Raw genomic sequence first — 20,880 nt, 5'->3', positions numbered from 1 at the left:
AGAAGCAATGTCACATACAACACAATAATTATAACACTATTTGAGAAATGTTCTGATTTCTTCCACATGATAGGGGTTCATTTTGACCTAAGTAATGTAAGGTCTTGTTGGTAATTGTTACCTTGGTGATCCTGTTCCATTAGTGACTCCTGTGTCTGCAGAGGACTCGCCGCCTAATGACTTTGACTGAGAAGACAAAAGAAAAAACACTCAGTAAAAAGGAAACCACAGCAATACTTAAGTAGCTTATTAGCAAAGTAAAAGGCCTGCATCATTTGTACAAATTGTTCTTGTAGCATTTTGCCTTCCTACACACACGCTGGAAGACATCCACTGTGGACACATTCCTTACGTTGCCCTCCACTTCCTCTAAAGCTGTGTTGGCAGGAGGAAGTGGAGACTGTCTAGTATAATCTGTGGTAGTCAGATAGCATGCAAACACACACAGACACACACATACAGTACACAGAGATAGTGATGCTGAGTCAGTGCCTTTCACACTTGAGGTGATCTCTTTGAAACCATTTCCCCTCAGAGGAAAGAGACAGTGTGAGAGTGGAGAGGGGGAAAGGACATCTGCAGATAACGTGCTTAGTTGTGCACATAAACTTTCACCTGCAATCCTCCTCCAAAGCTAACTTTACTGTAGTTCAGTGATTCTCAAACAGAGGTGCTCTTACCCAAGGGGGCACTTCTGCATTTGCAAGGGGGCACATGGGAAGAATATGGAATAGCTCAACTAATTTTGAACAAATATATGCACATATTAAGTCAGTTGCAACACCTGAAGACAATAATGTAGTCAACAAGCAGAGAAGGCTAAGCAGTTGGTTAATAGAGGTTGTTTACAATAGGGAGCTAAGAGCAATGGATACATGTTGACGCTGATTTTGAGTCATGGATTATGAGACACGTGAATTTAGAGACCGAAGCCTCCACAGTCACATGCATTCCGGGGGCCAGAGCGGGCGACGTTGAGGCGCATCTTAAACTGCTGGCTAAAAATAAACGTAAATACAGTAGGATTGTTATTCACGTCGGTGGTAATGATGTTCGTTTACGCCGATCAGAATGCACCAAACTTAATGTGGAGTCGGTGTGTAGTTATGCTAAAACAATGTCGGACACGATGTGAGGGTCTAAGGACAGAGGGTGTCGTATTGTCATACTGATATTCTGAACAAACTGTGAAGACCACTGAGACAAATGTAACATTTGCGATATTGGGCTATATAAATAAACATTGATTGATTGATTGATTGATGGATAAACAATTCAAATCTAAAACAGTTAAAGAAATGGACACGTGGTGGGATCAATTAGCTAAAAGTAATGAATAAATGGTTCAAATGTTTGCTTGAAAGTGTTATTTAAATAGTGCAAATGATTATTTAAAAATCATGGATAGATTGTTGAATTTATTTTTACAAAAATGAAAAATAATTGATGGAAATGGTTCAGATACAAATGCAAACTTAACCATTCCTATCTAAAAACCGACAGTTTAATTGCATACAATATTTGAATAATCTCTTCTCATAAATAATAAAGGGTGTTAAATAATATTAATTTGAACACAGTTAGTTGGTTAAGCTTTATGTGCTCGACGTAGAAGTAGAAAACGTATACCAATCTACACTAACATCCCATTTCATCAAAAATAAAACATTCAATTAAAAATAAAATTAACAAAATGGATTTATAAGTAAACATCTGATAAGTCAATATCAATAGCAATGTCTAACTAACTTTAAAAACAAATGCAGCTACTTCTACACTAATAGCCCTGATGAGGGCACTATAACAGCATGTCAGATGTATTTGCTTGGCTTCAGTATAACATACAAGAAGCGTAGATAGTATATCAGATTTGCGGGTGACAGAGCGTGACCCAGACACACTCAGAGAGACTGAGACAGAGTGAATTAAACCATGACGAGCTTCATCCTCATAGCAGTTTCCAGTGCAGGACAATAAATGGAAGGAGTGAGACGGGATTCAGTCAACACACAGGAGGAAGGAAAAGGAGGGTAAACAAGGCAGGACAAAGACGGCCACAGACCGAAAACCTCAAATGCAGCAGACAGGGGAGAAATGATGGAGGAGCTCTGACCTACTAACTGTGTATCTGAATTTCTGTGTGTATTTATGGACGAACCCACTGACTAACGACCACTTTAAACACTGATGTAACCCTCTTCCTCCCTACCAGACATGCAGCAGCTTGGCAGTGACTGCGCTGTGCGTGTATAATCAGCAGATCAGACTGACCATGTTTTCCTGGTGACCTCAACTTAATAATAAACATGCTCACATTATGGCATTAACAGCTGTGGTTACTGTTGACGTCAGCAAAGTATCCTGAGAGGAAAACACCACCCTAACACAGCAGTTACATGCATTTTTTGTCTTTTTCTTACATTATTATAACCATAGTGGTGATACAGCCACAAATACATGTACAAAGAAGTTTCCAGCAAATAATCTGCATTAAATGTCAGGTTTTGTGTTACTCCCTCAAAATCAGATTTTTTTTTTATTCAACTGCTGTTGTTATTTACAAAACTATGTCCAGCGTTCTTATAGCATATTAAAATAGTTTTGAAAAAGGGATATGAAGCTTTTTCGCAACAGCAAAAAGTGACTGCCTTGCTCTAAGGTGTAACTAGTGTATTTTAATGCTCTTATATTAAAATACATTAGCAGCTGTGCTTCTACACATACTGGTGAGGATGAAATGTCCAGTTTGAGAAATAGATCAATGGGTTTGAAGTTTTGAAAAAACTAGGAAACCTTTTTTTTATCTTGAGACTTCTCTTCATCATTTTATCTTGATGTTTTATTGTTTAAAAGAAAGTCTTATTGTCTAGAAATTAAGTAGCTCACAAATACAATGTATCTAAATATAGAAAATAAAAAGTATTGCATATTGCGTACAATTTATTTCGAAACCAGAGGGTGTGTATACAGGGTTCAGATTATGTTGGTTTGAAATGACAAAAACATTTGAAAGAAAACAGGCGTAAGAGTTTATTGGCCATATTGCGTAAATGTTACTACAATAGAGGTCATGCATCTAATGGGAGCATACCCAAATTCCATTAAAAATTGCGTTATGATTTGACTGAGTTCTGGTGGTGTAAGATTTATGATTTGACTGAGTTCTGGTGGTGTAAGATTTGTGGCAATGTAACTGGGGGGAAGGCAAATATTACACCTGCTGTTTTTCTTGAATATATTTGAATGTGCTTAGCTGACCAATGCTTCATTTCCCATGTTTTTATAGCCTTCTTGCAATAGCTATGGCTTTCCAACCATTTTTGGTTTTGTTTAATATTAATATAATTCCAGAGAAATCTGTGAAACCTTTAGATGACTTTAGATGTAGAAAGAAACTCAACTAATTCAAGAACTCATGTCTTTCTTATCTCAGACACACACCCCCTCCTTTCAGATTGCATCATCAAAAATCTTCTTCTTTTTTTTATATAAATGTTTTGAAAACGTCTCGGGAGTAATGTGCAGTACCGGAGTCCACCAGAGAGGCAGCCACTGTGGGACATTAGCCTGCGTACTGCGTAGCCTGCCCTGAAGAAGAAGTGATCCTTCCTAGTGCCTGACGAGTTTTAAGCTAATAGCCTACAGTTATGGATATTAGAAAGTTATTGTCATTGAAGCAGCCGGCGCCACAAGCTGCAGCAGCAGCAGTATCAGCAGCTGACAACAATGTCATCACCAGCAGTCAAGAAATGGATGATGTTTCAGGTTTGTTAATCTAATGGTGATATCTGCACTCTGGCTGACTGAGTAAGAAGTGAAAAAGAGTGATGTAACATTAATGTTATAGCTAGTAAACATGGAGTAACCACACTAACGGCCCCTACACACGGCGGCGTGCGTTGAAGCTTCCAACGCTTCTGCCCATTCACTTTGAATGGGGTGACGTCACTTTTAGCCGAACTGCATTTTGGGAAGCGACGTGGAGCGTTGCTGGCGTAGCTGGCGTCAAAAGTTGAGCAATGTTCAACTTTTAACGCCTCGACGGAGGCGTCAGCCAATGAAATCCCGTGTATTCAAATCTGCCAGTACAATCGCTAGCCAATCAAACCGCGTGTATGCTGGGAGAGACTGCGCAGGTCATTTCCTCATATTCAAACAAATTGAGGGAAAATTCATTGTAGCGGTAGTGAATCACCCGGTGTTGTATGATCAGTCTCTGTTCATCTACCGGGATACAAACCGGAGTTGCGAGGCATGGAGGGAGGAGGCAGAGACAGTGGGTGAAACTGGTAGGTTTTCGCCTGTTTGGGGATTTTATATCCAGTTTACTTCGTTTTAACATTGCTATTGCTTTGTATGTCGGGGCCGGGAGATTCATGTGATTGGTTGTTGGTCGTGTTGCTCGCAAAAAATCCCCAAGCTTCAGATACGCCCACCTCCAAGCGTCAACGCACGCTGCTGTGTGGACGCTCCGTAACGGCCCCTACACACGGCGGCGTGCGTTACCGCTTGGCGGTGGGCGTGTCTGAAGCTTGGGGATTTTTTACGAACAACGCGACCAACAACCAATCACATGAATGTCCCGCCCCGGACATACAAAGCAAAGCATTCATGCTACATCCATGCTGGCTAAATATACTGTCTATGCTTGCTAGCTGTCCATTCAAACGAAGTACACTGGCTATAAACTCCCCAAACAGGCGAAAACCTACCAGTTTCACCCACTGTCTCTGCCACCTCCCCCCATGCCTGGCTCCTCCGGTTTGTATCCCTGTATGTAAAGAGGGACTGGTCATATAGTACCGGGTGATTCCCTAACGCCACGATAATTTCCTCCTCCATTTTTTAACATATGGGAAATAACTGCGGTCTGGCTCTCCCAACATACACGCGGTTTGATTGGCTAGCGCTTGTGCTGTCAGATTTGCATACGCGGGATTTGATTGGCTGACGCCTCCGTCGAGGCGGCAAAAGTAGAACATTGCTCTACTTTTGCAGCGAGCACCGCGAGAGAAGCTACGCTTTGCTCCCACAATGCAGTTCGGCGAATCGTGACGTCACCCCATTCAAAGTGAATGGGCAGAAGCGTTGAAGCGGCAACGCACGCCGCCGTGTGTAGGGGCCGTAAGTATACCCTTATATGTTAGTATGTATATAGAACATGACTAAAAATTATCCTAAGATGTAACGTTAACCCTTCATAACTCAGTCTACTTTTAAGACACTAAAATAACGTATTCCAATTTTTATTTTGTTTTCACGCATGGAATTATACCGGCTCTCGTTTCAGTACACATAACAACAGAACTGACAGGCAACCCTCTGAATCAGACTCCGATTGGCTGTGACTGCATCCACTCAGAGTGTCCGATTCAGAAACGTGACTCTTACACTCTTTACGTCACAAACAAAGATGGTGGATGAGAATAGATCTATAAAACGATAAGCAATGCGCCAGAATCAAGGTGAGACTATCCGCATCCTTTAAAACTCTACGCACATTCGTTTCACCTTAATAAGTAAACGACTATTTGAGTGAGTTAAGGCATTAGTTTGCTTCATTAAAGGGTGTTAATGAGTGTTCTCCAGTGCCTTTTGTCCGCTTTAAGGTGTTATTAAGGTAGGGTTAATGTTGCTCTCAAAGTGCACCAGATTGATGCTTTCAACTTCAATATTTAAAAAAAACTCTTCTACTTGTAAAAAATAGCACTGTACCCCTGCACCCCCCCCCAACCCAACGACTCCTGGGCTAAGCCCCGGATCTCCTACAATCCTAAATCCGCCTCTGCTGTCGTACCTTCCCCTGCTGTGCCGTGGCCTCTAGCAGCCTCTGCTCCCACTGAGCTCTCTCCTGGCTCAGCCTCTCCAGCAGCTCCAGCTTCTCTCTGCCCCAGTTCCTCTCCCCGAGCTGAAGCTGTAGGTCCGCAGGTGGGTCACAGCAGAGAGACAAGCATTAGAAGAGACAAGCATTAGAGGAGACAATAACATGGATGTGGAGCGCAAACCACCAGAATATGAATTTAAACAGTACAATGATGTCAAGTAAATCATTAAACAAGGGTCTTTCAAGTTTTTTAAGCTTGAAGGTTAACAGAGGTAGATTAACAATTAGTGTGAAATTCTTCATCTACCTATTTATACCACTTATGCCCTTCTGTTTGTTTAGTTTGAGAAAAAGGCCTGTTGCCTTCCAACCCCCCCACACACTAACCTGCTTGGTTAGGTCCATCACAGCTGCGTAGGAGTCGGCCAGGAGGTGCTGGTGCTCTTCACACTCCCTCTTCAGCGCCACCTTCAGGTCTGGAGGATCTGGAGCATCTGTGGCGGACAGAGCCTTGCCTGCTTTGGTCTCAAGCTGAAGAGGAAAGATTTACAGAACATGGTAAATATAAAAATCCCATCCATTTTCAGTTCCATTTTTAGTATGTGGAGTCTGTAAATTGATATATTTTTTTCTTTCAGCAAAATTAAAACTATTTTTAACTAGATAATAATAATATGTTAATTTATTATAGCACCTTTCACAGAAATAGATTTCACACAGTGCTTCACAAGTACAAAGTTAAAATTAAGACCACAGAAACATGAATACCACATGAGGCATACATTTAAGGTCAACATAACAACAAAACACTGACCACGTGGTGTCCTGAAATGAACAAACATAATAACAGGACACATCACACACATTTCAAAAAGAAATAAAAGCCAATGTAAAAAGATACATGAGATGTTTTATAAATCTGAATTGAAGTTCAGAGGGGCGTGGCCAGCAGCAGGGCATTAGCATTTAAAGCTACAGGCACAGAATCAGCACTTTTGAAACAGAGGGGTATACGGCATGCTACAGTGCATGATCTGTTTGGTATTTTGAGCAAACAACTTCAGAGACATGTTTTGTATATCTGAGACCTATAATATATTGTTGAAAAAGAGTATGATAGGGGACCTTTAAATCTAAAAATGTGGTATTAAAAAAACAGTTTTCTTGATAAAAACGTGTTGGAAGCGCCATATGATGTTTCTCTGTCAAACTTTAATAATATATTAGTTATCTTAATGCATTAACAAATACAGTAATACAAATATACAGACAAAAGTAATGCAATACAATAAAGAATGCATTGTCAGTTACAAGTTAAATAAAATGAACAAAAAAAGTCATAAAAACATTGAATGAAGTAAAGTTCCCCAAAATGTTGATGCGATGCCCTTATTTTTCTCATCAAAGAGCTTTTAGTTAAAATAATTTAGCACAGACACAGAAACACTCACTCACAGAAATAATTGCTATTTGTCATGAATACAACTCTCCCCTCCTCTCCATAAATCTGGCCCTGTTGTCACAGACTCTGTAGGTGGGACCGCTTAATATTTTTACGAGCAGCTCTTTTTTGCCTTATTCCTCCGTCTGATCTTGATAGTTCACACAGCCCACACAACCAGGCCCATCCATTTGACACACACACACACACACACACACACACACACACACACACACACACACACACACACACACACACACACACACACACACACACACACACACACACACACACACACACACACACACACGACCCATCAATCCTCCCTCTCAGTCTGGCTCTGTGGCGGTGGCGTCCGTATGTAGTGAAGGAACGCTAGGATATGCTAATGTGACTGTCTGGCAGCCAATCACAGCGTAACAGACGCACACACTCCAAACCCCCGTTTCCTATAGCAACAGAGCGTTGTTCGTTAGTGATGAACGTGACTTAACGAGCCCAATGTCTTAACGAGGTTCACTGCTGAGGCGGTAAGAGGGAGGCTTTTATTGGTGGATGAGACGTCTGGTTCATGACTCGCAACTCGGTTATTAAATTCAATCACTTCTATTTAAACGAGTAAAGCCATGAATATAAAAGCATGGATTTATGAATTATGTTTTACTAGAATAATCACAAAAGGGACTTCTGGGCATGGTTAGTAAGTATAACAAAGACAAAGAGCCATTGACAAAAAAAGAGACAACAAACTTGACTCTTTCTGTGTGGGAGGTCGAAAGATATAAGTACATTTGACTATAATTAGATCCTTTGATTATAATAAAAATTCAAGAGTGGACAAAAACAATGATTCTGCCATCATGTTTCAAGGACTGTCACTGTTTTGTAGAACATTTCTTTGTCAATACACAATAATGACAGAAATCTGATTTGATGTTTACCTGCTTGAGGTGCTTAGCTACAGTATGGCACCATAATAACAAACAACTAAATACATAATGTGTAACATAATATACATTTATAAGGATGTTGTACGAGAATGTTTTTTTATACAGAAACTAAAAAGGACCGTCAAGCCCTAAATATGTATGTGCTAAACAGCGCTTTTAAAAGTGATTAAGTGTTTTTGTCTCCACAATAAAGTTATTTAACTTTGTTAACATATGATTAAAAAAAATCTAAAAACAATCAGTGTGTTTCATTGGTTTTAAAATAGTCACAAACTAAAGTCAGAGAGTTACTGCAGAGGCAAAAGTAGTTGTTCTTTGAAACAATTACACTGGTTAGTGTCAGTGCCCTTGAGCAAGGCACCGAACTCCCAGCGGCATGTGTTGACCTATACCTGTATTCCAATGGATGTTTGTATTTAATCTGTACTGTGTGTGTATTCAACACATTCTATAAACAGAGGGGACAACTGAACTTCCCGTAGGGCATCAATACATCTACATCCTAATCTTGCGACCCCCCACAGGGCCTTAATGTACTGTATGTGCTATTTTGGTCAGAATAGTATTTGCCTGCAGCAGATATTAACAACAAGACGCAAACAAAGTAGTTGATCTTATCTGTTTGTGTTAGCAGTTCTCCATACCAATCAGCTGTTTATCTGAAGCAGTAACCAAAACAATCCTGAGGGACAACATGTGTGCCAGTTTATAAATAAAAACAGCTTGGATATTACATAATGCATCCAGAGGTTAAATATAGCAAAGTGTTTCTGACTGTGTTTCATGCTGTGTGTATTTAAAGCTGAAGCTCTGATTTCATGTTTTAATGTGCAATGAAGAAGGAAGATGATGAACCAGATTAACAGCTGGAAAAATATATGTTGGTCGAATTATTAAACTGGTTTATCACGAAATATGCTGTGTCACTGTCATGGATGCAATGTTGGGTTGTTGGCTGTATGGTCATTGAATCTAGATTATTATAGGCAAATAACATTTGTTTTGCATTATAAATAATTAAATAACTTAACACATTTGCCATTTATACGTTTGGTAAATAAAATGTATATAGTTCAAAAAGTTTTGATCATTCAAAAGAAATTCAACAATTTGGCAAGCAATTTGATTTCTATTATTTCTGCTATTTTCTTGATTATTATTAAATAATAATTGACACTGACATAGTTACACTCATGCTAATAAAGTATATTAAAGCATAAAGGCAGCCCATCAGAACATTTATGATGTATGTTTAATTGCACATCTGTGTTGTCCGAAAGACAAATCAAATATTTTGTTCCCTGCCCCCTTTATTCTCCTTCTCCCTCCCTCAGTCAAGTGATTCAACAGATGTGATGAGTGAGCGCTCTGAGCGTCCAGCTGCTCATGACAGGTGTTCATAACATGACCTACACTCAGGATGGATGACTGATTAAGAGGGGAAAAGGGAGGCGGTGTTGTACTGCACGCTTTTCAGGGCTCTGGATATCGTTTTACTTCACGGACGGTGTTTGTTTATCAGGCTGAACGGCGGAGATAATTTCCCATCAGCCGTCTGACAGGTAGGACAGTGTTTGAAATTGAGTTGACTTGTTCAACAAAGCAACAGCTGGAGGAGCTGCCGCAGGCTGTCAGGATGCTTTGGAACTGCTGTGGGTCGGTGGGCATGGTGAACACACACACACACACACACACACACACACACACACACACACACACACACACACACACACACACACACACACACACACACACACACACACACACACACACACACACACACACTTTACAGTGTGCGTTGTTGGCAGCAAAGAGATTGCTTCCAGCTGTGGCATCTAGGCTGGGGTAACACTAGGGATGGGTATCGTTTGAAATTTATCGATTCCGATTTCGATTCCGGTTCTGCTTATCGATTCCGGTTCTTATCGATTCCCCGTTTCGATTCCAAAATTGTAAAATAAAGAGGTCAAACGTTTAGATAACAAAAATATATTTATTCTTAAAAGCTTTAACTGAAATTGTTACTAAAAAATATACATGCAATACAAATGTATTGCACAATAGCTGTGCTTTATTTTAACTGAGCTATGCCTGTGGCAAGCTATTAACAGGCATTACACTTTGCCTTTTCTTTTTCTTTTTTAGTGTAGTGGAGCCTCACTTCAGAGTGTTTACCGCGACCTATCTTTGGTGTTATGAAGTGACTGAGCTCGTGAAATGTCTACGGGAGGGCGGGGGAGCATCGCTGCGGGGCAACTGTGGACCTCTGTCGCCTGTCAGCGCAATTTATATGATGCCGTTTAAAAAAATGAAGGGCGGTGCCGGCCGTCAGCGTACCGAGCCGGCCGTCAACGGCCCGCTGACGACCGGCCGTTCTGTGATTCTCCAGGTCCGCCCTGTATTCCACCGGGTCACCGCAGCGCAGACGGACCCGCTGGAATACAGGGTCTACCGCGTTTAGGAACCGTTAAGCAGAACCGAAATTGTGTATTTTGTATGGGTACCCGGCATTTTCTTATCGGTTCTCATCTGGAACCGAGTTTCGGTTCCCAACCCTAGGTAACACACACATACAGTACACACACATTCAGAATGGCACCCCTGTGTGTTTCTGCTTTTAATTTGACGTTATGTGTGATAGTTACATTTACACATAATAACAATTGTTCATCAACATTCACCATGCTCGCTCAGCTCGACCAAAACTCATTTTCTTTATTAAGTCCTTTGATAAAGCCCTAAAGGTTTGTCTGTGAATTTAATCTCATATCAATTGCTTGTGTTTCCTATTGGCTGCTAAGATGAGCTGCTCAACCAATCAGAAGAATAATGATATCGCACCACAGTACGAGGGGAGACTCTCTAAACATGGAGGATGATGAATGACTCCCTCAGTGTGTGTGTCTTTGTGTGTGTGTGTGTGTGTGTGTGTGTGATTTTGTGTTTCGGTAGTTGTGTGGACTGAAACACATTCTTCATTTACTACTTGCCAAAGTGGCATTTCAGTTTTTCAATTTGGATTAAAGTTTATGATTACAATGAGCATTAGGCTGAGATGATAGGGTAAGATTATGGTTAAGGATTAAAGGCATAACTGCCAAAATAATGTACACTGAACAAAAATATAAATGCAACACTTTTGTTTTTGCTCCCATTTTTCATGAGATGAACTCAAAGATCTAAAACATTTTCTATAAACACAAAATAACCATTTCTCTCAAATATTGTTCACAAATCTGAAAAAAATCTGTGATAGTGAGCACTTCTCCTTTGCCGAGATAATCCATCCCACCTCACAGGTGTGGCATATCAAGATGCTGATTAGACAGCATGATTATTGCACAGGTGTGCCTTAGGCTGGCTACAATAAAAGGCCACTCTGAAATGTTCAGTTTTATCACACAGCACAATGCCACAGATGTCGCAAGTTTTGAGGGAGCGTGCAATTGGCATGCTGACAGCAGGAATGTCCACCAGAGCTGTTGCCCGTGAATTGAATGTTCATTTCTCTACCATAAGCCGTCTCCAAAGGCGTTTCAGAGAATTTGGCAGTACATCCAACCGGCCTCACAACCGCAGACCACGTGTAACCACACCAGCCCAGGACCTCCACATCCAGCATGTTCACCTCCAAGATCGTCTGAGACCAGCCACTCGGACAGCTGCTGCAACAATCGGTTTGCATAACCAAAGAATTTCTGCACAAACTGTCACAAACCGTCTCAGGGAAGCTCATCTGCATGCTCGTCGTCCTCATCGGGGTCTCGACCTGACTCCGGTTCGTCGTCGTAACCGACTTGAGTGGGCAAATGCTCACATTGGATGGCGTCTGGCACGTTGGAGAGGTGTTCTCTTCACGGATGAATCCCGGTTTTCACTGTTCAGGGCAGATGGCAGACAGCGTGTGTGGCGTCGTGTGGGTGAGCGGTTTCTGATGTCAATGTTGTGAATCGAGTGGCCCATGGTGGTGGTGGGGTTATGGTATGGGCAGGCGTATGTTATGGACGACGAACACAGGTGCATTTTATTGATGGCATTGTGAATGCACAGAGATACCATGACGAGATCCTGAGGCCCATTGTTGTGCCATTCATCCACGACCATCACCTCATGTTGCAGCATGATAATGCACGGCCCCATGTTGCAAGGATCTGTACACAATTCCTGGAGGCTGAAAACATCCCAGTTCTTGCATGGCCAGCATACTCACCGGACATGTCACCCATTGAGCATGTTTGGGATGTTCTGGATCGGCGTATACGACAGCGTGTTCCAGTTCCTGCCAATATCCAGCAACTTGGCATAGCCATTGAAGAGGAGTGGACCAACATTCCACAGGCCACAATCAACAACCTGATCAACTCTATGCGAAGGAGATGTGTTGCACTGCGTGAGGCAAATGGTGGTCACACCAGATACTGACTGGTTTTTGGACCCCCCCAGACCCCCCCAATAAAGCAAAACTGCACGTTTCAGAGTGGCCTTTTATTGTGGCCAGCCTAAGGCACACCTGTGCAATAATCATGCGGTCTAATCAGCATCTTGATATGCCACACCTGTGAGGTGGGATGGATTATCTCGGCAAAGGAGAAGTGCTCACTATCACAGATTTTTTCAGATTTGTGAACAATATTTCAGAGAAATGGTTATTTTGTGTTTATAGAAAATGTTTTAGATCTTTGAGTTCATCTCATGAAAAATGGGAGCAAAAACAAAAGTGTTGCATTTATATTTTTGTTCAGTGTAGTTTAAACAACTGCATACATTTACTCTGCATTGAACAATATACACTCCTTACTTTCCTTAACATTTCTTTCTATTCATGGTTGGCCTCATCTTTGGTTATCACAACATTATATTTACTAGGAAATGTGATGATTGTTCCTATAATTGCATATCATTTATTGACTAATTATGCATTTAGATTAATCATTAACGTCCAATTGTTTCTGGTTTGTACGTGATAGTTGTCACACTTTGAGACTCGTTGCTAGTAGCTTCAGTATACAAATGTTTCATGTTTCATTTGTTTGATGTTTAGCTCCCATTTTTCACTGATATGTAGCGGTTTTTGTTATACATTTTGACATATTGCTCAAAGGGTTCAGTATGTGTTAAAGTTATGACCTTTTCCTACTACTTCAGGTACTTCCTTCGTTTACCAGACTGCCTTTCAACACTCCCAATGGACCAGGAGTGAACTTGTAATCTTTATTCTAACATTATATAACATTGTCACTGGTAACTTAACAAGATTAACAAAAAAATAATAAGCACAAAAAACCTTGCTTTATCTCTTAGGGTGGCTTTATGCCTACAAGTCTAGAAATAGGATACAGTTAAGTGAGACTACGGTCGCTATGGATGCAACATTTAAAGTTTTTGTTTCACAGGTTTCCACATTAAACATAATGTTGAAAGAACTTAGTATAGGAAGGAAATATTACAGAAAAAAATGACAATGCATATCATGTCAAGCTACTTTAATAAAGTCAAGCTATTTGAATCCTGAAATTCCCTATAATCTACAGTTTGTTCACATATCGTGAAATGAAAAAATATCTGCCTTTCTGACAGATGGCCAATAGATGGTTGCATAATATGAATGAACAAAGGTAGAAGCTTTTTAAATTGGCAAACCATAACACGCCTCTCGGTGACCTCTCTCTCCTTCTTTTATCTCCCCCTTTTCTCTCTTCTGTCTCAATTACCGGCCGGTAGCACCCAGGCCGTGTTCTATCTCAGAGGCTGTTAATTAACACAATTACCTCCTGTGCTGCTGTTAGGCACACAGACAATGAGAGGAGGTACAATAGAAAACCATTACTCACAGCCTGTCGACAAGACAGACAGACAGAGAGGGGATGAAAGGCTCCGATGGACAAATAAGCCACTTGACGGTTGAAGAAGTAGAAATTGGCCAATTAGAATGCCATCAATGTCAAGAACCACTTGTCAAATGAATGTTCTCTTCCCACTGTTGCCCGCAGGCTCTTCTGTACTGTAACTGTCCTCATAGACAGGCTTGCAAGCAAAAGTCAGCTGGATTTATAAGCATCTTGTACATTTTGTCAGACTTGATGGCTTTAAACGTTTCTGTAGGCGATGGACGCTGTGCTCCTGTGCTGATTAATTGAGGAGGCCATTTTACTTTATCCTCCCACTGCATTGACTTGAGTGCTTCTCCTACATTTGTTTTCTGCTAGATTTTCCCAGGATCTGGGCATCCCTGCAAGTTTCTGAGGGCTTGATGGATTCTTAATGTCGACATCTAGCTCCACTCACAAACACACAATTCAACTGAAGAAAACGGCAATGATGCATTTTGTACATTATTGCATCACTGCAAGGCATCCATCTTAATATAACAATTAAAGTTAGCTTTAACTAATGGACTACACAACTGCTTAATTTGCATACAGCAAAAATATTTAGTTTTTGAGAAGCATTGATAGGCTTCAAGTGCTTATGTACTAATAGTGCCTTTTAAAGCTCTGTTAAAAAGAGTAGGTATTCCCATACTTGAAGTATTCATGATTAAAAAGAAACGTGTGGAATAAAAGTTCTTTACAGTATGTGTAGTACAGTTATTTACAATTTGACCACATCATTTGGCTAAGCTGCTTCATCCAGGCTGTGCTGGCGTAGTTTGATCATATTTGATTGACAGCAGCATGGCAACATGAACCCTTAACCCTGATTGGTGCACAGCAATATGTGACAACGCCGTTGTCAACAATAGCACAAACTAAGGCCCAATCCCAAACCACGCCCTACACCCTGCCCCTACACACTACCCCTCCGTGACGGAGTGAACTCCGTGGAGTGACACTCGCAGCTCAACGAGGCTCCCTCCTGTCGGATGGAGGGAGTAAATACAGCAGCAAGCTTTGGGACGGCCTCCCCTCTCTCCGGCAGAAACAGGAAATGCCGTAACTGTATGTAACAACGGTTTCAAATCAGCATCTCTTTGACAAAACATAAAAATTAATAACTAAAATAAAACTCCAAACATCTTTCATTGTGTTGTTGTGATGTTGTTAACATCGCAGTTTATCAGTGGATGTTTGCTGGAACTACTTGTAAACAGCGTGTTTCCTGACGGACACACACAGCGTTGAGACCGGTCAGGTAGAGACCGGTCTCCAGTCAGCACCGCTGCAGACTCGCTGTTTGAGGGCTTGATAGCCCACTCCCCCTCCACACCTCTCCACACTCGTTGGTTTGGAACAGCACTTAATGTGGCGGACCCTCCGCGGAGGGGTAGTGTGTAGGGGTAGGGTTAGGACGTGGTTTCGGATTGGGCCAAAATCTGTAATGCCAAAAGTTGCCTAATGTGAAGTAGGAGTCAATACTTTCCTACAAAAAAGTTCCTGAAGTATTTCCTACCTGTGTGACGAGGCTCTTGAGTTCAGTCCTCTCCACCTCCCATGATGCCTTGGCCTTAGCGAACTGCTGGGTGAGTTCCTGGGAGCCTTGTCTCTCCTGTCGCAACTCGCCGCTCAGATCCCGCAGCGCCACCTTCAGGTCTGCCAAGGTGCTGCTCACTGCGCTAGACTGCAGGGAGAGGAACGCATGTTGAGTGTGTGTGTGTGCACAAGTGTGTCTGTGTGTGTGTCACTCTACCAACCTTGATAGTGGGACTGAGAGGTTGTTCGTCTGCAGCAGCCCGCTTGTCAGTCTGGTGGGCGGGGCTTGTCAGGTTCTCCTCCTCCAACAGCAAGTAAAGGTCCCTCAGACTGTTCATCTAGACAACAACACACAAAGCAGGATCAGCTGTCAGTCATCATAAATACTATCGATCACACAATAAGTGGTGATTTTCTAGGACAATTTGTTGAAAATTTAATTAAGCTACAACGCCTTTTATGTCACATTTTAGTCAATCTTTCTTTTCGATTTCTTCTTAATGCTTTTACAGGATGAAAACCTAAAACAACCTTATTTCAACATGTTTGATGACAGTTGGAGAAATCCTTTGAAGCTTTTAGGATAATAGAGCATTGCTTTTAGATAAGATTTATTGGGCAAAATAATTGACTTGACTATTAAATCCTTTCTGTCCCCTCTTACCTCCAAGATGTCCTTCCACTCGGTGTCTTTCCTGCAGCCCAGCCTCCAGTGTTTGAGGAAGCAGCGTAGTTTGAGGCTGAGCAGGAGCAGGGCCTGTTTCAGGTGCTGGGACTCCTGCACCAGCAGAGACCTCTCCTGGCTCCATAACTTCTGCTGAAGCCGAGCCTGGAGGCCCAGACTCTGCAGCTGGAAGTCCCGACGGAGCAGAGCCTTCTGGTGCTCCTCCTGGAGCTGAGGGGAGAAGAGAGTTTGAATAAGGAGGCTAAATCTTTGAAAAAACACCTCAAATATAACATGAGGTAAATTCAGTTTGACAGCAAAATAAGTGTGTTCTTCTGTAGATGTCTATATACACTTGGGTTTGGTTGGGGAAATAATGAATGTACTCTTCCAATATCAGAGTAGCACATGATAACAAAGGCCCTACGTACGTAGCTACGCAACAGGATGTATGATTACCTAGAAGACCCTCAGGACACACTGTTTTAGGCATATGATAGCTATGTGACAACGATTAACATGATGATTCAGCCTCTATGGAGATAGACATATGACAAGGAAGATCATTTCTGACGTGGGTTTTAGCTAATCTGAACTAAACATAGAATACTGCTTTGAACCGGTATTCCTCCATCTTGTGACTGTGTAACACCCTCTCTTGTATATAAAGCATCTGAAGGACACTGTTCAGGAACTAGTTGTACCAAATGCTCTGCATGTGATGACTACTTCCATTCTTGCAAGGATAATAAATACATATATCCTGATTATTGAAGCTCAAGCCGTTGACGAGTGATATTTTTCTAACAGGTTTCAATGTGTGTGAGGGTGTTTTGTGTACTGGTTTAGTTAATTAGTGAGTGTGTCTCAACAGTATTCTGTGAAGGAAAATGACCTGTGTGAGTTTGAGAGTGGTTTCTCTCGGAGCCTGCCTCTCCTCCAGCTCCCCCTGAGGTCCCAGAGACAGCTCCTCCACTTCGGACAGCCGCGCCTGGATGTCACCGGACTGGAAGAGAGAAAGAGGGAGATGGAGACAAATGAGTCAGGTATAAATATAAAAATGGCAGTTTTGTGCTAGAACACCCTTTAAATCACACCTCAGCTGCCACACGCTACTGTACGTCACACACACACACACACACACACACACACACACACACACACACACACACACACACACACACACACACACACACACCACACACACACACACACACACACACACACACACACACTCCCTCGCCTCATGTGGCTGCTGAGTGAGTGCAATCCATCGACCCGCCACTGTACCATTAATGTCCTCTTTCACCCTCCACTGGGCTCAGCCTCTGCCCTCCATCACCCCCCATCACCCTCCACCCTGAGCCCCCGCCCTCCACTGTTCACAGCCTGGAAATCTACTCTGACTTCTGTTACACTGCTGTGGCAGCTGCCCATGCAAAATGTACAGAGAAAAACTGTAGCAACATAAGAGCAAATGTGTGAAGAGTGGGAGAGTTAAAAAACACCACTTTAAAAATAGTATACAATTACAGTCATCACCTGTGTTTGATTATTTTAAGGATATGTTACTGTTGTTAAGTGTATTGGCAGATTTATTTATGCTTAAACAAGTTACACAAACTTTAAACCGTGAAATTAAGGTAGGAATGGTTTGATATTTTCAAAGCTTCATTTTCGAGACTCAGTTGGAATGATTGATTCCCCTTTCATGCCGGTGCAGTCACTATGGAGTTGATTAACTTATCTTAGCATTGAGGCTGGAAGAAGAAGACGTTTTCCATTTCATTTGTATAAAAAACTGAAATGTAAACATTTTAAATTGTTGTTTACTTTTTGCTAGGTGAACAGCAGCTGGATTTTCCACTGGTTTTGTTATCTAACAGGGAAGTAATTACCCAGAGAGAAATAGTTCCAGCCAAGTGGCAAACTCCATGTTAGCAAATGTGTACGTGCCTTAATCCTATATTCTTTCTAATCTCCACTGTCTGCAAATAGATGTCTGTTTGTATAAAAGTCTACGAAAAAGAGGCCCGACCCCCATTTATTACCACAGTAAACATTTTGACTTTATCATCCCAATCGCTAGTGTTAAGTCTCATTAATAAGAGCATGATGTTCATTTACTCAATTATTGTTCCATATATAACACAAATGGTCGCCTAAAATTGTATTGATAAGTATTATCACTATTATTAGCTCGGTTGGACGCTACACAATCAGATGCTGTTGGTACCTGTACATGTGGTTAGATATGTAAATTGTAATCCCTGTACATTTTGCTGTATGATGTTCTTTTGTTGTTCTGTTGTTTATGTTTTTATGTCTTCTTGTGGAACCTACTGCTGCAGGTCTCCCTTGAAAAAGAGATCATTGATCTCAATGGGATTTTACCTGGATAAATAAAGGTTTTGAATTGAATTGAATTATGTTGTACTTCGACCCTCTTTTGTCAATTGGCAACGTCCACATTCCAAACTGGAGGCTGCAAAATGCTATTCAACAAACCAATAAGTACCAAATAGTAACCTAGCTTAGGGCGGGGAAATTAATTGCAGGCAACGAGGGGTTTTTATGCTAGATGCCGATTGTATGTAACACTGGGTGTGTATGCTGCTGTCTCACTGCTCATTACGGCTACGAACACAACTGTTTTTCCATAATATCTATAACTGTTGTTATCTTTTATTCTATTTTATTCTAATTTGTCTACCATTCACTCTCTGGACCCCATTCAGGCTCTGGATAAAGATTCATATACACACATCCCTGGTTACCATGGAGGCATGCCAGCAAAAGGTCGGCCAAACAAAGGTCTTTTATTCCCGTCTATCCCCCAGCTGACAGTGAAGTCACTGTTTATGTTTGTTTACAACACTGTGCAGCTAGCAGGAGTTTGCAGCCACTGTACCACATCAGTAACTGTAAGCTAAAGTATGTGGTGTGTGTGTGTGTGTGTGTGTGTTTGTGTGTGTGTGTGTGTGTGCAAATGTGCTTATAAATTAGCCTTTGATTAACTTTTCCATGGCCGCCCGTCATTGTGTTTGCTCAGGCAGAAATGATGTGAGTATCACATGAGAATATCAGAGTACCATTTCTGGTGCATAATTAAACCTAAGTTTCATAAATGCAAATGATTTTCAATATCAAATGATAGTGGTGGAAGAAAAAAAGTGTATTCTTGACCCAAGAAAATGGGGTTTGACCACCTAAATCTTAATACAAGGTCCACATAACTAGCTTTATTTAAGAGAATTGAACAGTATCTCAAATATTTTGCAGCTGATGATGCTTGTTCAGTTTACAGAGATGGCAGAGTTGCAATTATGATCATCTTTTTAATGCGACTTCCACCATATACTGTATGAGCACGGACCCATAATCACGTGACCAAAGTTTTAAACTTAAATCACATGATGACAACAGAGCAAGCTCAGTTAACCACAGTTAAAATGCTGGACAACCAATGGAAGATGGTGAAAGACACTGAACAAACTGAGGGAGAATGCAGAGTTGGGTGAGTGAGCCCTTATAAAAACAAGTAGTCAAATTAATATTTAAAAAAAACATCAGCAAATTTCCCATTTACTGACCTCCTCCCCATCAGAGACATAGTGGACACCATAACAGCCTGAAGGCGTTTAAGACTGTGGCCAGACAGCAGTGTGGTCTGTCTGTGTGCACATGACTGGTTTGACATTTAAACTTGGCTTCAGGCTCCAGTGTGTCTGAGCCTGTCGTCATGATGTGAATGGTTGTGATTCTGAGCGACTCACCAGTGTGTCGTCTGCCTCCTTCTCTCCCTGTTCCAGCTGGCTGTCTTCCTGCTTTTGCATCTCCTGGCTGTCTGACTGGCTGTCCTCCTCAGTTTGACCTCTTACCTTGGTCTCTGATTCGTCCCTATAATCAGGCTGCTGCATGCATGCATGGGCAGGTTAATGAATAAAGAAAAAAATAAAACAAAAACAGTGGAAAGAAGAAGGGACAAGGGAGGAGGAGACGTTGTGTCGTGATAAAGAAAATGAAGAACAAACACAACAATAAGAATAATTCAACCAAAATTGTGTCTATCCGTATGATAACATTAAGACAATGAAAACAATTAAATAAAACAGTTGATATGGATCTCACAAGACAAAGAAAAGGATGTAAAGAAAAAAGAGCTTGGTCGAAGAGGAGAAGGAGAGAGTGGAGAAAAGGAAGAAAAGGAGGATGGAGGGCAGAATGAACGGCTGGAGGAGAGAAAATGGAAATGGAAGAGTAGGGAAAAGGAAAGACAGGGGAGTAACAGTCATGGGAGTTAGGGAAGGGAAAGAGAGAGAGGCGGGAAATAAAGAATAAGTAGTAAGGCGGTTATGATAAAGAATCAGAGCGAAGGGGAACAAAGAAACAAAGTGCAGATGGGGAAGCAAAGCAAGGACAAAGGAGAAGAAGGAAGAGCGGGAACAAGGGAAGGAACGGGATTTGAGGTGAGCAAGGAGGAGTCAAGAGTATGAGGTAGTGAAGCAGTTAAGGAGATAACAAAGAGGAGGAGGTGTGAGGAGTTTCAAAGAAGGGGAAGAGGGCGATGGAAGTGAAGTGCAGAAACCGAC

At 41.5% G+C, this 20,880-nt stretch overlaps 1 protein-coding gene across 2 annotated transcripts in view; it reads right to left on the bottom strand.

The window, feature by feature from the left end:
• soga1 (suppressor of glucose, autophagy associated 1) overlaps window positions 1–20,880 on the bottom strand; it is a 123,048-nt gene that overhangs the window by 9,599 nt on the left and 92,569 nt on the right. The window contains exons 11-18 of one of the 2 annotated variants that reach the window (XM_034209001.1): window positions 20,065–20,202; window positions 17,184–17,294; window positions 16,289–16,519; window positions 15,846–15,962; window positions 15,605–15,772; window positions 6,212–6,355; window positions 5,798–5,914; window positions 122–186 (exon numbers count right to left, since the gene is read on the bottom strand). In XM_034209001.1, coding sequence (XP_034064892.1) covers window positions 122–186; window positions 5,798–5,914; window positions 6,212–6,355; window positions 15,605–15,772; window positions 15,846–15,962; window positions 16,289–16,519; window positions 17,184–17,294; window positions 20,065–20,202 — 1,091 coding nt within the window. The remainder of the gene's footprint in view (window positions 1–121; window positions 187–5,797; window positions 5,915–6,211; window positions 6,356–15,604; window positions 15,773–15,845; window positions 15,963–16,288; window positions 16,520–17,183; window positions 17,295–20,064; window positions 20,203–20,880) is intronic. The other variant, XM_034209002.1, reaches the window with a different exon arrangement.

The sequence above is a fragment of the Gymnodraco acuticeps genome, unplaced genomic scaffold, assembly GCF_902827175.1.
Source record: "Gymnodraco acuticeps unplaced genomic scaffold, fGymAcu1.1, whole genome shotgun sequence".
NCBI classification, from domain to species: domain Eukaryota; kingdom Metazoa; phylum Chordata; class Actinopteri; order Perciformes; family Bathydraconidae; genus Gymnodraco; species Gymnodraco acuticeps.
The sequence above is the reverse complement of the archived record's forward strand: the minus strand, read 5'-3'. Positions and strand labels throughout refer to the sequence as shown.